Source organism: Bombus vosnesenskii, unplaced genomic scaffold (genome assembly GCF_011952255.1).
Source record: "Bombus vosnesenskii isolate JDL3184/JDL3185 unplaced genomic scaffold, Bvos_JDL3184-5_v1.1 scf7180000013352, whole genome shotgun sequence".
NCBI lineage: Eukaryota > Metazoa > Arthropoda > Insecta > Hymenoptera > Apidae > Bombus > Bombus vosnesenskii.
The window spans coordinates 777,219-794,389 of record NW_022882988.1 but is presented as its reverse complement, the minus strand read 5'-3'; the positions used below and the strand labels follow the sequence as shown (position 1 = coordinate 794,389).

Genomic DNA, 17,171 nt, shown 5'->3' with positions numbered 1-17,171 from the left:
TGTCGTCGACGAACATGGGAAAAATTCAGCCAAAAATACGCTGTATGAATTACCACCTCTGGCAGTGAAACAGCAGAACTATACATACATTTTTTTTTAGTGGGAGTTATATGCATATACGCAGCGAGTGGGGAAATGTGCATTTCTCACTATTGTAGGCGAAGTACGTCTATATTTATTCGCTTTATAAATTAAAAATATAATGCAATCTACGTACATATACAGACCGTCAAAAACATAACAAGATCTTCAGTTTTTTTTAAACGATTCATATTTCAAAATATATATAATACAAATATATAATACAAATATATATAATATAATATAATATATATAATACAAATATATATAATACAAAATATATATAATTCATAAGATACCAGGGAAATATAAAAAGGTCCAAAATATAAAAATATGTTTTATTTTTCACACAATTTTACATAAATAATTGCCAACAGGCAACGAGACTGAATACAATGAATGATTTGATATCAATTTAATATTATAATATTAAATATCAAACCCGCGCTCTCTTAGATAGACACACTGAAGCAGTGAGTAAATAAGTGAAGCGCCATCAATTTATACAAAGCATTATGTATATTTAAAGCGATAGAAATAGCTGCGACAGAAAATGGCATTTTCATCATTGCGTTGAAAATCGAGTATTATCATTATGCTTGTATACTTGTTTCTGTATTATGCAAGATAGAAGGCACGTGCAAAAAAGTTAGGAATTGTTTACTTGTCATGAAAATAGTGACGTATCGTTATTTGCGAAAATATAATACTTTTTTTATTTAATATGATTCGGTCTTATAAGCTATGTGATGGACTTTTAAGCTGTGGTATATATATGTATGTATATATGTTTCAGAAACAGATAAACCCTGTATATCTGATATGCTTCTTAGAAAGATGAATAGTAATAAATAAAGAAAGATAACGATAAATATGTGTGAACAAAATTTGAATGACAAGTGCAATATTAGACCATGCGCATACGCTCTTAAAAGAGAAAGCGTTTTATTGTCACGATATACGAGAATCACTGGTATGTTGCCTAGTTTTAAATAAAAAACTAAATAGAATGAATTAACATATCAGGAAGAAGAAAATCTGGCCAGACAATTTCCTTTTTTAAGCAACTTTTTAAAATGGCTAGTGTTATACCTAACTCCGATTATATGTCATTTAACTCGAGCAATATTAAAGAGTTATTGTCATGTATCGTTGAGACCAGCAATTTCTCAACGATAAAGTTGGTTTGCCCAACATTGTGAGCAGAAGTAATCATTTTCTGCAGAACCGAAAAATTGACAGTCTTCATTGCGACATTGTTTGACATTAGCCTAAGAAAAACCTCAAATTATTCAAGTTTCGTAATTACAATGAATATTTAAATCCTTACCTCTAAACTATTGGCATTCCATGACTCTGGCCTCTGTTTATAAACTGACGGTTGGTCATTATAAAAAGTAGATCTATGGAAAAAATAATTTATGTGATACACACAAAAACTAATAGAATAATTCATAGAGTGGTATATTAATCTCAGTACCTTGAAAGATAAAGTGTACGATCTTTATTCGGATTGGTCGGTAACAATTTGCTGACGCTTGCATGGCTGTCTTGATCGCTGGCTGTATAGAACCTAGATTTGCCAGCACCATAATTCATTTCGCTCCCAGTCTCGTCAACTTTATGATCTTGGAGATATCTGTATGACATAAAAATGATTAGAAGTCGTATTCTATCTATAAAATGAAATTATCATAACTACATAAAATTGCTATACCTTGCGTGAGCACATTGGAGGTAATTCTGAAGCATCTGATCCACATATTGATGACGTCTACTTCTGATCCTTACACATAACAAACCTTCCGTTGAAAGTCCACCGGCCGTTACTGGTAAACTCTTTGGTCTCTTTGTCATAGACCACAGTCTTTTACTAACGGATTTTCCAATTGATCCGAATTGTTTAGCAACTCCAAGCAATTGTTTCGCAGTTTTAGAAAGTGAACCATCAGTATCTGACAATCTCTCAATATCTTCCGATGTGAAATTTTGATATTCGCAGTCTAAATATTGCCGCAATAAAATTTCCATCTAAATACCAATATTGAGTAATTATATTTTAATGTACGTTGTAACTATAGTTTATGTCATCGATAAGATTAATTACCGTATCTTGTTGACAAATTAACAAGTCTCGTGAACCTTCTTCCCAATCCCAATCAGGTCCTGGATCTACCGCGAATAAAACTGATAGTAGTTGACCTGTATCTGGATCTATAAGAGGTATGCTAACACCTTCGTTACAACCATCTCCAAAATCACTCGCTCCATCCACCGTAACGAGAGGGGAAAAATGAGCTGAATGATATGCTAAAAGCAATGGGGTTCTATGACAACGTGTCGGAGATACTTCTAATGGTAAATACACTCCACCAAATGGAATTGGTGCTAAAGCTACACCTTCTGCATCTTTTAACATAGTCTCTGCTATAACTATTATAGGCCGCTTTAAAGCATGAGCCAAAGCTAATATATGTACCTATAAAGTTTCAACTGCATAAGTATGTGGTAAATCTGGAACTGCAGAAAAATTAGAAAAAAGTATGGAAACCTTACATACTTCTTCAAGACTTTGGTAGGAAGTAGCAGTTTGGTTCCTGAGAATAGGAGAAGCCATATCTACGATAGTTTGCCATTCTGTTAACCATTCTGCCTCTGTATAAGATAAACCTGAAGCTGCATTTAAGCCCATTTGGCGCCATTTCCACCTTCTAAACAAAGCATGTCTATATTCTCCTTTAGCCAATGTATTATACAGAGCTTCTCTGAGTGTAAGAAGTCTATCATGAAAGCCCCACATGCCAAGAGAAGCTGCATGTAGGAGACAATTGCCATCTCCTGATGTTGCCAAAGGCCATAAAACTCTGTTACTTCCATTTTTACATCCCCCACACCACCAATTTAAACGACCAGCAGCTTCCAAAGAAGTTAAGCACCCACCTTCTATTAGATCTCTTTCCAAAAATTGTCGAAATGAATCTAAGTGTAATGTATCATTCAATTATTAAGACACAATAGAGAAAGTAATTGTAACTGGTTATACTAGAGCATAGGTAAAATACCTGGATATACAGTTAGATCAGGAAGTGAAAATGTAAACTCCGGAGTATCTAGAGATTCTATAGTTGCTAATTGAGAACGAGCATAAGAGACAATGGCAGCATTTTCAGTTGCTCGAGATATACCTCTGGCTAGCTTCTTTGTAGTTCCTCCTCCATTTTCCAATGCATTATTAGAACTTGTCTCTTTCTCCAAACCATCGTACGTGGACAGTCCTACGTTCATTACACTATCTTCTTGCACCTACAAAGTAGCAGTTCATCTAAAATTAATGACGTTACAATTACAAAAGTGATAAAAAGATATCACAGAAAATGTATGCGAGTTATCATATAGTATACAACTAAGAGTTACAAAAATGCAGCAGTCAAATGGCTTTACACAACAATATACATGTATATATTAGTATTTAAAAATAGAACAAGGTGACATTTGTATGGTAATAAACATAGAATGGTTATGTACATAACAAATTTAATTATAAATACAATTAAAAGGAAAAGAAAGCGAGGAGAAAGCATTTTAATCCTCATGATTACGAAATATCAAAAGTGACTAAAAAAGCAGACGGTATATATATGTACATTTATACATATAAATAGAATTATATATACGAAGAACTTGTATGTATATGTGCCACTATCGGATATCGTTATTCAAAATGTGCAAACCTTGGCCCGTATATCGAATTAGTGAAGTGGAGCGTAGCGGTAGAGTATCGTTAAATAGTATTCTAATTGGACTACGATGCACAAGCCGTTCGTATACTATCTCACATTTTGTTCCACTGTATTCGTACTAAACCCTATCTCACAAGGCTACCCACAATGTATGAAAACGGCCAAGAATCTGTCTGCACAGAAGCTGATACAAACACAACATAACCTAGAACACGCAATCTCGAAAGTAACTGGTTGGAGAGTAAAGAGAATAAGAAGCGAATTATTATTATTGCGTCACGGAAGTCATCGTGAAACTCTAAATCGGTCACATGTCTAATTAACGAGGGATTAAGAGATACACTGTTGTTATTTACGCAGTTGCATTCCCGCCCACCAATGGACAAGTTGATTCTGATCACGATAACGTAACCAATTTTGAAATACAAGAAATTCATTCGTACCGTTTATCACATAATATCGTGTCGCTACTTAGAAATGCATTTAACCTTGAAAGCAAGCATTGCGCATCACATGTACCGCCCACTTATATAGTATGACATATGTATAACACATTTGTAGAATAATTTAATAGAAAACACCACCAAAATTAATCATTGACCTTTATCAAGTTACATCGTTCTCTTTTATTTTTATCAATATAAAATCATATAGCTGTTTCATTTTAACTTTAACTTTTTTGGGGTTTGGGTTATTAATCATTATGATTCATTATTATTATCGTTCCAAAGATAAACACCTGCTTTTTCTTAATATTCCGTTACGTTGTTTTTTATTAAAAAGCAATTATACATCTTCTAACGGTAGACAATGTAACATTATTCATTGAGAGTGTTTTTGGAAGGTTACAGAAAACTGTGCAACTGAAAAAGCCGCCTTAACATGATTTACTAAGTCGCGTGCAAACTGTAGCGCCACAGGTTACCATTTTTCGACATTGTAGTTCGTCTACCTTGCTTAAACGTAAGTTGCGAGACGCGACCATGCCGATGTAGTAGGCGTGCACGAGTGTGTGTGTTATGTACTCGTGTCCGTTTTAAACCTCAAAAAGTTGGTCGATTTTGCTGGAAAAGTTTGTCAGTTTACCGTGGATGATAATATTTTCATACAGTGGACAGAGAATCGAAAGGAATATTATCACGATGAATAATTGCGGCATACACCTGATGTTTTTTCTATCAGTTAATCTGTTGATTCTATTGGGCCACGTAGCCGGTTCTAAGGTGTTGCAAATTCGTGGGATACCTAACGCGAAAAGTTCGCTTTATCCATCGGATCGTGACTTCCAGTGCCTTGATGGAAGCCTAATAATACCATTTTCACATGTAAATGATAATTATTGTGATTGCGCGGATGGCAGTGATGAGCCCGGTACGCCTGCCTGCACAAACGGCTCATTTTACTGCGAAAATTCCGGTCATAAACCTCGCTATATACCATCCACCTGGGTAAACGACGGTGTTTGCGACTGTTGCGATGCCAGTGACGAATATAGCTCGGGCAAGGAATGCTTAAATAATTGTAATGAACTTGGGAAGGAAGCCAGGTTGGAGCAACAAAAGGCAGAAGAGTTGATAAGGGAAGGTAACAAGATAAGGATGGAAATGATTGCTAAAGGCAAACAATTAAAGACAGATTATCAAGCACGCTTAGTTAAATTACGCTCAGAATACGAAGAAGCAGAACTTGTAAAGAAGGAGAAGGAATTATTGAAGACTCAAGCGGAGGAACGCGAAAGAGCTGCTTTAGAAAAGTACAAGCCAGCTGAATCAGAACAATCTGCAGCACAAGAGGGAGAAGAGGATGAAGAATTACACGAGTCAGATGCAGAGGATTATTTTAAACTACTAGACTCCGATAATAGTGGTACTGTAACAATTGCAGAGCTTCAAACTAGGGTGACGTTTGACAAAGACAGGAATGGAGTTGTAACCGAAGAAGAGGCAATGTATTTCTTAAATAATCAGAAGGAAGTCAATCTTCAAGATTTTATTGATTCAGTATGGCCAAATGCAAAGGTCTTCATAATGTTAGAACAAGGTTAATAAAGAGATTGTCTGTTGGTGATACATTTCTTTTACTTCTATTTTGAACTATGCATTGTATTAATATCTTATTTCAGGGATGTTTAAACCAGCAAGTCAGAAAGAGGAGGGAGAAGACGAAGAAGATGAAGAAGGAGAGATTCACGAGCCAGCGGGTGAAATATCTGAGCAAGAAAAAGTTGAAGTTGATGGCACAGAGGCAGATGAAGTTGCAGGCAAAGAACAGCTGAAACCTGAGGAATCTCAAGTGCAGTACGACGAAGAAACGCAAACTCTCATAGATGAAGCAACAGCTGCACGTGAGAATTTCGAAAAAGCGGAAAAATCCGTGAATGAACTGTTAACGGAAATCAGAGAGTTTGAAGAAAAATTAGATCGTGACTTCGGCGTTGACAATGAATTCATACCTCTAGACGGCGAATGTTTCGATTATACCAATTTGGAATATGTTTACACCTTGTGCATGTTTTCGAGAGCGACGCAGAGATCGAAATCTGGCGGTAGCGACATTAACTTAGGTCACTGGAACGATTGGAGCGGACCGGAAGGTCAAAGGTATTCGAAGATGAAATACGACTCTGGCCTCAGTTGTTGGAACGGACCTGCGCGTTCTACCATTGTCAATCTCAGCTGTGGTAAAGAAAATAAACTAGTTTCAGTGACTGAACCTAGCCGGTGCGAGTACGCTATGGAATTTTCCACGCCAGTTGTATGCAATGCGAATCTGGAATCCGCTAATACACATGACGAATTATAAATTTCATATCGCATAAACGTGCAGGATTTAATACGCGATTGTATGACTTTGAAACGTAAGGTACATAAAAATGGCAAGGGTGAATAACGACCGCGCGATTCACCTATTTTCAAGTTTGTTTCTTGAACGTTTAACGCGTTAAATAAAAAGTTATTACAACATTCGCAAATTTGCACAAAGTTTTTTACTATTGAAGATAAAGGAAACTGATAAGCTATAGTAAGAGACCCTAGTCAAAACTTGTACGATAAGTAATGGTAATTTTATCGAGTATCGAAATCGTGATCGGTTATTCGTCCTTGCATTAGAAACTCTTTGTCGTTGTACTTGTATACATAAACAAACAGAATTCGTAGCCGATAACGCGGTCGTGAGTTATCAACGAGCTCAGTTTGCTTAAAAGGTAGAGAGACATTTTAATATTCGTGATAAGTGAATAAGAAGTCGTTGTTACACGGTAATTGCCAATATTGTGTTACTGTTATACATTCCTCCTTTTGTACGAGACGAATTTTTATGAACTGGTTCGAATAAAACGACCTAAGCTGTTTCACTCGTCATTGGGTCATCACGCAGTTGAGCGACTACCTATTTTCGTCAAGGTCTACAAGACTCTCGCCCGAAGTAAATGAACTGAAGCAACCACTCATGCACATATATACACCCTGTAAGAAAATTTCGAGAAGAAAAATTTTCCCAAATTGCTACGTGTAACGTAGAAAACTGTATTTAATGTATCGAGATATTTTGTAATTTTCTAAAGATGCGTACGTGATCGACGCATCGGAATGCGGGTTCAATAAAGAGGAAAAGAATTTTGTTGTCGAACTGTAATTACGATGGCAGCTTTATTTACATTAAAATGGGCGACTTTTACTCTTTCTGTATTATATGCCTGTATATATTTATGTGTATTTATATATACTATAATATGTATACAAATATAAATATATATATATATTATATATTTATATAATAATTGTATATATACATATATTTATATTTATATATACGCGTATTTATTTATATATATATATTTATTTATTTATATTCTTCTTTCAATTATGCCAGTTCTTATACGTTATAGTGATGGTTAATTCAATTCTCTATTTATGTCTCATTAACCTAACAATCTACGCGTATCTTTTGGAGTTTGAGACTTTTACAGTTAACTAGAAAACTAAAAGGGGAGGTGGTCAATAGAGAGGAAAGTGATAAACGTTTCTGCGCGATTTATCCAACAATGTCCGCAACCAGTCGATTCCTTGGTACTTCGTTAAGGCACTTAAAAGACTGGAAAGAAGTATCTTGTCTTGTCACGCGGTATTACGTGATGAAGACGATACGCTCTAACGTCTTTTCTTCACCCCACGATGATCCACTGTTTCCCTTTGAACGTACACAGATTATTTTGATCTCAACGTGGAATTTATAATTCTCAGACGTACAATCTTCAATTTAAAATCAAAAGATACATTTCGTTTATCGTATTAATCATACAAAAAGAAAACAACTTAAAGCATTATCGCTTCTTCAAAATCTGGAAAGAGTAGATCAGATATCTAATAGTACAGAATATAATCTCTGTCAATTTCGCGTGGTTTGACGTCGACACGTAGAAACTACTAGATTGATATGGAAAGGCAGCATTTCCCAAAGATTTTACCACAACATCTCTAAATATAATTGAACTATGTTTTCGTTTAACAACATACCCTGTGTTCGCTTAATGACTCGTCTTGGCCATTGAACTAAACACTCCTTAAATCATGTTGACTATTATATTTTCTATATTATCTTTTATATATTCTCTTTATTCGTATACCTTTTATTCGTGCCTAATTTTGCAATGGGGTTTTTCCTTTTTGTATTTACACAGTGGAACGAAACACGACATTTATTAGCGACTCTAAGCTACTGTACAACAAGAAACACTAAGCTCCTAACACGAGAAGAATTTGTAAGCACGACACGCGAGTATATTGATTCGCGGTATCGCGCACCACCTAATACTGCATTCGGCTATGACCGGTAATCTTATCATGTATGCGATTTTTGTTTCATGTAGAAAAAAAGGAGGAAGAAAATACGATTGCAACGGAACAAGTTAAATAACACGCGATTTACAAGTAATTACGGCCAGTAATTATGTTTAAACACGTTGACCTTACAACTTTCTCGCCACGGACCAACTTAAAATCTTTTTACATATTGATTACCTTTCCACTTTCCTTTGTTTCTTTTTTTTTTTTTTTTTGGTGTTTGCGAGTGAGAAACGAAGATACGCCTCATGAAAAACATTATAAAAATTTGAAGTAAATAATTTACATTATTGTCCATCTTATAGTCTTAACCAGTCGAACATCTTCGTTCGTATTTCGTTTCCTTCAGCTTATTCAGTCTACAAATGAAATCCAGATATAAAAAAGTTTACATAGGAAAAAAAGGCTTTGCATAGTCTCGACCAGTTTCTCTTCTTATGTATCCTTTTTTTCCCATTAAACAGGCGAAATCAATCAAACGCGTGCCTGTTAATTAATTACGTGTGTAGATGTGTGTAATGTTCATTTGCCGAGTTTCTCGAACATGATTAGTTTCTCCTTGAAACTCTTCGTGTCCGTGGATACTTCGGATATATTGCCGTTTAACATGTTTTGCAAATCTTCGTCGTTCTTACTAACGAGGAGATTGTCGAAGATCATCTTGTTATCTTCTTGTTTAGCGACTGGCGAGGTAGGCTGTGACGTGGTGATCTGTTGCTTCTTCTTAGGATAAATCACAGAGCTTCGTTGGTTATTGCCGTTGTCGGCCATTCTGGTAACTATCGTGATGGCTAATAATTGATGAATGTCGATGTTCTCCTTCGATTCCGATGATTGGCGCCAGTAGAATTTGTCCGGTGAGATCAAGGATTTGGAGTCCTCCGTGCCGTCCGCCATTGAAATTTGTTCCGAATGCGACGTCATTAGAGGTTTATTGGTCCAAGGATCCTGAAAATAGAAACATTTCTTTTTTTACTCGATCAATAATTAATACGAGCAAAAATCGACTTTCTCAAAAACTTACATTTTTGTCGCGTCTATCCGCAACAGCGTCCGCGAGATCTTCGTGTTTTCTATCCTGATCCAAATCTCTCTCCAAACTGTCCAAAGTTTCGGTACTCTCCGACGACTTATTCCTCCTCTCAGAATCCAACGTATCCGTACTGCCAAGCTCCGAGCTTTCAGACGATTTCTGAAGCCTGGCTGGTTTCCTAACCGTGATCGGTCTTTTCTCTTCCTCTCCATCGTCCGTTGGGACGATGTCCACGTAACTGGTGCTCGGTATTCTTTTTGGTGTTCTTCTGATTCTCCTGTTTTCCAATCTGTCATCCGACTCCAAATTGTCAGAGCTTTCGGACGACATACGTTTCGAGGATCTCCTGCAGCATTTCCCGAAACTATCTCCGATATTTTCCCCCTCGTCTTTCGACTCGCTTATCTCGATCCTCTCGAAATCTTCCGACGACTTGGACGTACTCTTTGATAACCTTCTTCCCCGAGACAGATTGATATCCGAAATGCTACTCCTCTTCTGCAGTTCTTGAACAGTCTCCGTTCCAATCTGCGTTTGCTCCAAAACCTCGAAATTCTCCGACGACTTTGATATGTTCTTGGAGGATCTGCGAGCGCGCAACTCGAAGCTGCTCCTCCTACGTTCGATGGATTCGTCGCTGGCTAACGCCTCTATCGCTTCTAGGCTGTCGGAAGACTTGGATACGCGATCGATCGACTTCGAGATTGGGTTTAGCAGTCTTCGAGTCACGGGTTTCGCTTGTTCGTACTCCATTAATTTGTCGAAGCCTTCCGTAGATTTGGAGAACCAACTGGGAGCCACTTCTAGACTGTCAGGCGATTTCGACAATCTGTTGGAGGATCTCCTTCGAGGTAGCTTCGATTCCAGCTCTTCGAACATCTCTGTATTCTTTGGTGTTCGATTCGACGCTTTCCTGACGATCGATCGAACTTCTGGCTGCTTCTCCAAGTCGTCGTTCACCTCGACGCTCGCTCTCGAGGCAGTCACGGCGTCCAGGCTATCCGGGGATAAAGAGGCCACGCTAGGTGGCTTTCTAGGAAGTTTAGCTTCCAGTTGCTCGAAAATGTCCGACGTACGCGACAATCTACTCGAAGATTTCCTCGTGATAGACACGTTCTTCGGTTCAGTCGGTGAAGACGCATTGCTGTTCACGCTGACCGTTTGCTGGTCCAAGCTGTCCAACGAATCCTCCGCTATGGTCGTGATCGTCGACGTGGATGTGTTGGCAGCTTGAGAGCCAGTACGCCTCGGAGGCCTCCGGTTTTTGGGTCGAACCGCAATTCGGTGATGTGCCGCTGTATGGTTCAAACTGGCGCTTTCCAGTTGCGCTGGTGGACAAATGGAAAGTTTTGTTAAAATAAAATAAATTTGACTTTATCTACCTAGTCGTTCGAATCGCGTTTTACGAACAGACTGCGGATTTTTGCGCGTTATTTATTACAGTACGAAATAGTTCGATAACTTTCGAAGAAATATTTGAATCTTGAAGATCAACCACGATCCTCTTGAAAATCCTAGGTAGACGCGTTATAATACTATTTAAGTTCACTGCTCTTCGCGTCCATAGAAATATAAATTTATATTGAAATCCGACAATCTGTGAAATTACGTAATAAGAATAAGAACGTTAAGTTAGACACTTACGTAAATCTTCTTTGGCCACAGGTATAATATGATCGATCGTGTCCTTTGGCGATTTTGAGCCCTAGAAAACAAAATTCAGAGATAAATTCAATACACCGTTTACTCAATTAATCGTCGTTAAACTCTGTATCAAAAAATAAATACGGAATTAATATTATACGACGCCAACGACCGATTACAGAGGATTTAAAAAATTCGTAAAATAATAGAAAATTAATAAAAATAGACCGACGACGGGCTAGACGAATTATTCGTGACACTGTTAGTGGCCTTTGAGCCGAGTGCATCGGCAGGCGGGCTCGCAAAACGCCGGGTATAACGGTATTAACCACTATCGGGACGAGCAAGTGCGGCCAGTTAACCGTGATCGTTCGAAACCGGTTGCAGGTGCCGTCTCGAAAGACACTTCTTCACCAGGAAAACCTTTCGTTCGTGCTACCGTTCCCCCCTCGTTTTGCGGCACGTCGTGTCGAGAGCGTAATCGCGCGGCAAACAGCTGGTATACAAGTCGATCAGAGAATCTACGCTCGTTTCGTAAAACGAAACTCGAATTTCTCTTTTCTTTGTTCGTCGCCGGTCTAACTCTACCGCTGACACACTTCAACCTATTAGCCGGACAATAAGTAATTTGTTACTTGAATCAATTGCCTCTTGGATATGATAATTTCTTCATTCAAAAGGGTATTCTAGCGTAGAACATTATAAATAAAATTTGCTTTTCTACTTCTGTATTGTCCGGAAGTATAGATACAAGCAACAACTACGCTTGCAAAAGAATTTCGCAATATTCGTAATATTATTTTACGTGAATTATCATATGTCAAAGTTGCTTGTTCTCTCGATAAACAGAAAGATCGTTAATATTTTTCATATCGTTTGTGATACTTTTCTTTCATCTCGTTTCACGTGGTAATGACGTTCGTGCCAATTAAGAATGTCTTTAGTTTTGTCGATGTAGATAAGTAGAATGTCAGCCAGTAGATTATACATTTCTTTTAACGGACCGCGTTAAATACCTTATAACTCGATCAATTTCAATTTTATTTACTTCGAAAAACATGACGACTAATTTTAAAACATAAATAAACGAGTGGTACTAAAAAGTTTTACAGTTACTTTGAAAAAAGGAAAAATCTTAAAGTCTGAAAGGTGATGTTCTATACAGACCACCAGGCGGTCTACGATATTCTCAATCTAAAATACCTCCTTATGTATTCCGTATCTTTTGATTAAAAACAAATTACGTCGTATATCAATCCAATTAAAATTGATCTGTCCTCGTTAACTTCTACTTCCATGATTGTACAGATTTCTGATCGAAAGATGGTCTGGTTAACAGATTAATCTTAAACTAATCTTAGCCACGTCATTGTGAGAAAAGGTTTGATTGGATTTTTCTTTCTTTCTTTTTTTTTTTTTTTTTTATCGGATCTGGCCGAACCGAAGATCGACGTAATTAACGGCCGATCGATTACCTCGATCGTCTCCTCGATTCGTGGACTCGCGTCTTTGATTATCGGCGGGATCCTCTGTCTCGTTTCCGGCTTCGAGCGTGGTCGATCCTCGATCCTGCACGAAGATTTAACAGATCCTGTCGACTCATCCTCCGCTTTATCCTACATCGTTCGAGCAACATATCGAATAATATACAACGTGTCTCTAGTAACGTGAAAATCACGGGATCTGATCGATTACCTCGATCGTATCTTCAGCTCGAACGGATTGCTCTTTCATCGCCTGAGGGATTGTACGTCTGCTCTCTGGCTTTGGTCTTGGCCGATCCTCGATTTTGCACGCCGATCTTATCGACCCGAACTCCTTGTCCTCGATCTTGTCCTTGCAGCCAAATTTACGTAACGCGTTATTACTAAACTAACGATGTGTATGCATTCGCGGGCGATTCGGAGTTGTAAAATTAGATAGGGCGCATGTATTATATGCAGAAACATATAAAACTCGCAAAGAATAGCGTAAACGTGGGACATATTGTATCTCGCATTAGTATTCGTTATAGCGTTTAGCGAATGAAACAAATCTTTGCTTTCACGTCTGTAATTAGACATTGGCAGTCTAGTCATTACGAGGGAGTTAGCATGTATCGTGTGAGCGATTTGTCGATTCGTGGAGTTTCGCGAAGCTCGTCAATTGTTCGCGTGAAAATTATTCACTTGTCTAATAAACGGAATAAAATTTGACGGGAAAGACATATTCCTTGTACCTCGAAGCATCATAAGTATAGTACTGCTTGCGAGCTTTTATGCCGAATAATAAGTATAATAACTAAATTAAGTTAAACTTGGTATGAAAACTTTCTCTATTTATATACTCGCCACCGTGCACAACAGAATCACGCGACATAGACACAAGAAAAATTTGGAAACAAAAATTCCGAAAGAATCAACGAATTCGCAACGTTACTGGTTGTCAGACTGCAGATATTTATGCGAAATTTAAAAATGCAAGAAGCAACAAAATACACGATATCTATGTAAGATATCCAAAGTACTTGGTAGCTAAATATTATACCCGTTTACGTTATATGCTTCAAGCCATGTTCATAAAAATACGAAGTTACATAAACATCCGCAATCCACTTGTTATATTGTATTATTTTGTAGATCAACGAGATCAAAGACAGTATTGCAATAATCGGGAATTAGCAATTAGAGATGACGCCGAACTAACATTGGTATCGTCGAAATAAAAAGATGCAGCTTCGTAAAGGTTTCGTTCCACGAATCCGCTAACACAGTGGTAGGAAACAACGAAAGGACACGTTCGAACCGAGGCTAGTTTTTCCTGATCGATTACCTCGACCGCATCGTTCTCGGCAGCCTCATTGTTAATCGAGCAGAGGATCTTTCGCTGGCCGGTTTCCTGTTTCGGTCTCGGTCGATCTTCCAACCTGCACACGCGCCTAATCGGGGCGGGTATCTCGTACTCGACCTTCTCCTTGCACCCGTACACGCCGATGCTGATCTTCGCCGTCGGTTGCACTCCCTGGTAACCCTTGCATCGCGCGCCATCCTGTTTCGTCCGGTCGATAAGCCGTCTCGTCTCTACCGGATTCAGATTCAGCTGCTCGATTATCGCCCGTATGTTCGACGAGATGCTGCCCTCGCGGTGAGACACCACCATGATTCCAGCGATTGGTTTGCCCGATCCTCGAATACTTGTCGATCCTAGCGCGACCTCAGACGACCAGGATCGGCCCAACTCCCGCTGCTACGACGATCTCGGAATTGCCGCGAGAACAACGTCATAGGACAGCCGAGTGCTCGAGTTATCGATAGCGAAGTTTCTGGAATTTCATTGGGAATTCAGACGAGGGTCCTACGATTTTTCGAGCCACGTTCCTGGGATGCTGAGAATTACGGAAATCGAGATTCTGTCGAAGAGAAAATCCAGGAGTTTCGTAGCAGAATGGTACGTACAGCGAAGGACGAAAGTATTCGCGATTGACGTCGATATTCAGATTCCGAGGAGACTTCGTGTTTCTTATTTGATTCGTCTTAAATTTGTTCGGTATAACTTAGACTGTGACGGAAGAAAATATCGCAGCAGATATAATTATTACGATTTAAATTTTGGCTTTGTATATATCGGATGGCAACCTTGCACGGATACAAAATTCTGTTTGATTAATCGTTTCCTCGATACTTCATCTGTAAACGTCAATGATTTTTTGATATTGATCGTATCCTAATACGTACAATCGTAAACGTATACTTTGAATCGATCTTCTGACATTTATAAAATAAATGAGAATTTTGTTATAATTCAACTATGTATCTGATTAGAAAATATGTTTATCGTAGATAAACGTGTTTATCATAGACCTATAGATTTTCTCTTCGAAAAGCTTCTCAATCTTCTTTTACGATATCCTATTATAAAAAAAAAAACTTTCGCGAAGAAGGCAAACTTTCCAAACGATTTATCAATGCGATGGGGTCTTCCTCTAGAACAATTTCGACCGCTAAACGCCGATCATTCCCCCCTCGACCATCGAAGCTTGAGAACACGTTCTCCAGGCCAGAACAATCGCGCTTGTTCCTAATTGCGTTAACGAACTCCTCGGCCTACCTAGTTTTCGCGGTTAGCGTATCGCTTTTCTCAGGATTTCACGACCGCCTCCAAGCTCGTCCTCCTTTTCCTCCGACCACTCTCGGGTTCTGGGGGACCGTTTCTCACGCGACCTTCTATACGATCCCTCTCGACAGAATCACCACGAAATTACTTGCCGCGTTTCGATTCGTGCGTCAGGTAGATAATCGGCTTGGGGAAAAGTCACGGACGCACAATGCGTAGTAGGTACGGTACGTCATATCGCATTTTCTGAGTTGTTGCCTGCGTTGTTTCGTGCAAACAATAGATAACCACCGTCTCATTATTGTGGTCGATTATACTCGACGAACGTTAAGATCCGACGTAGAAAAGTGAGTTTTGTCGCGTGAGCGTTCCACGCCTGTTTTAACTGTTCGATTATATGGGAAACATTTTATGGTTTCATTGGCAATGAGACAGAGGTTACGAGATACCGTAAACGTACCGTAAACGTACGTTTAGAAGAAAGTTAATACGAACAGCCGTATGAATAGCCATTTTAAACTCGTAACAAGTGTTGAAGATAGTCTCACTGAATTCGAGACTTATTACCATAATAGATAATCAAGTGTTACATACGATTTCTCGTATTAAATATCTTGTAACTATAGACTTTCTCATTCGTTTAATTTCGATTCGTTTCAAACGAGCATCGTTACAGCGCCGATGAAATTACAAAATGTTTCGTAGCGCATATAATACATATATTCATAAAAGATGTGTACGAAAGTGTTCGAACACTTTCCTGAGCCTGTCTACTGTCGCTCTGATTATTTATTGATTCTACAAGAACGTAATGAATATCGTTAGTTTCGTTAGATAGATAGCTTCTTATTATTAGTTTCTCATTTATTTATACGTTTCGCTGATCTTCATATACGGATGCTACAAATTCATTAAATTAATAGAACTGTTGTTAACTAGTGTATATTAGTTATATGTAACGTACATAGTCAATATAAGATAACGCGCTTGTGTAATTGAAGTTATACTCAATCTCGCCTGATATAACAGAGGCTCGATTATGAGTTCGTAGATCTGAGGCTGAAGATCAACTTGTTCCTATAAACAAGTTACGGACAAAGGTTCTACTATTGGGTTGGCAACTAAGTGATTGCGGATTTTGTCATTAGGTGGTATTGACAAAATCCGCAATCACTTAGTTGCCAACCCAATATATCTAAAAACGACGATCGACGCGTTCGAATGGAACTTGAATTTTGCTGCTTCGCCGTGCTTTTCGCGTATGGATAGATCGAATACGCAATCTCATGCAAGAGAGTTCGCGGCAACAGCAACGTTCGCGCCTCTTCATCGAGAAAAGGTGTTGGGTAAACATCGTGGGCGCCCGACGTGGGCACATCTTTGGCCTGGATTTTGCCGAGCTCACATCCGCCGCTCTTCGATCAAATAATTTAACCCAATAACCATGCGAGAACGTATAAAAACTTGAAAGAACAGTTTTTTTTCCGAAGATTGCGTCATTTAGTTAGGTCAGCCTTGCAGAATGGGCCTCGAAATGAAAACTACGGAATCGCTATCTAACCAACTAATCGCAGGCAATTTTTACATCAGAGTTACACGCACACCACTAGTAATTAAGTTAAATTCATTATGAAACTATTATGAAACTGATATCGTTCGTTTCTTACAAAATATCACGTCGATTCGTAAAGACTCTGGTATTCATCGATTTGCCCCTTAACAACTGTATCCGTGTTA

General features: G+C 38.4%; 3 protein-coding genes across 18 annotated transcripts in view; 1 reads left to right on the top strand and 2 right to left on the bottom strand.

Moving 5' to 3' along the window:
- Positions 1-412: 412 nt before the first annotated feature.
- Positions 413-4,273, bottom strand: LOC117236852 (OTU domain-containing protein 7B-like). 5 transcript variants are annotated; one of them, XM_033500203.1, is made up of 8 exons: positions 4,146-4,236; positions 3,144-3,384; positions 2,642-3,060; positions 2,189-2,560; positions 1,799-2,112; positions 1,562-1,720; positions 1,412-1,484; positions 413-1,352 (listed from the first exon to the last, which is right to left on the bottom strand). In XM_033500203.1, the coding sequence occupies exons 2-8, from the start codon at positions 3,364-3,366 to the stop codon at positions 1,251-1,253; spliced, it is 1,662 nt and encodes a 553-aa protein (XP_033356094.1). In that variant the 5' UTR covers positions 3,367-3,384; positions 4,146-4,236; the 3' UTR covers positions 413-1,250. The 5 variants fall into 5 exon arrangements, with proteins under 5 accessions (XP_033356094.1, XP_033356092.1, XP_033356093.1 ...); XM_033500201.1 differs by having other exon boundaries at positions 3,813-4,225; XM_033500202.1 differs by lacking the exon at positions 4,146-4,236 and adding an exon at positions 3,813-4,055 and having other exon boundaries at positions 3,144-3,403.
- Positions 4,274-4,793: 520 nt separating this feature from the next.
- LOC117236854 (glucosidase 2 subunit beta) lies at positions 4,794-7,513 on the top strand. The gene is made up of 2 exons (XM_033500206.1): positions 4,794-5,861; positions 5,944-7,513. Exons 1-2 carry the CDS (start codon positions 4,913-4,915, stop codon positions 6,621-6,623), a joined length of 1,629 nt encoding a protein of 542 aa, XP_033356097.1. The 5' UTR covers positions 4,794-4,912; the 3' UTR covers positions 6,624-7,513.
- Positions 7,514-7,994: 481 nt separating this feature from the next.
- LOC117236851 overlaps positions 7,995-17,171 on the bottom strand; it is a 92,520-nt gene continuing 83,343 nt past the window's right edge. For 7 of the 12 annotated variants that reach the window (XM_033500190.1, XM_033500195.1, XM_033500186.1 and 4 more), the window contains 5 exons: positions 13,038-13,178; positions 12,818-12,958; positions 11,343-11,403; positions 9,690-11,026; positions 7,995-9,613 (listed from right to left, as the gene is read on the bottom strand). In XM_033500190.1, the coding sequence (XP_033356081.1) occupies positions 9,188-9,613; positions 9,690-11,026; positions 11,343-11,403; positions 12,818-12,958; positions 13,038-13,178 (2,106 nt within the window). In that variant the 3' untranslated portion in view covers positions 7,995-9,187. Of the gene's footprint in view, positions 9,614-9,689; positions 11,027-11,342; positions 11,404-12,817; positions 12,959-13,037; positions 13,179-14,153; positions 14,619-17,171 lie in introns of those variants that run through there. The other 5 variants (XM_033500191.1, XM_033500192.1, XM_033500193.1 and 2 more) reach the window with 3 other exon arrangements.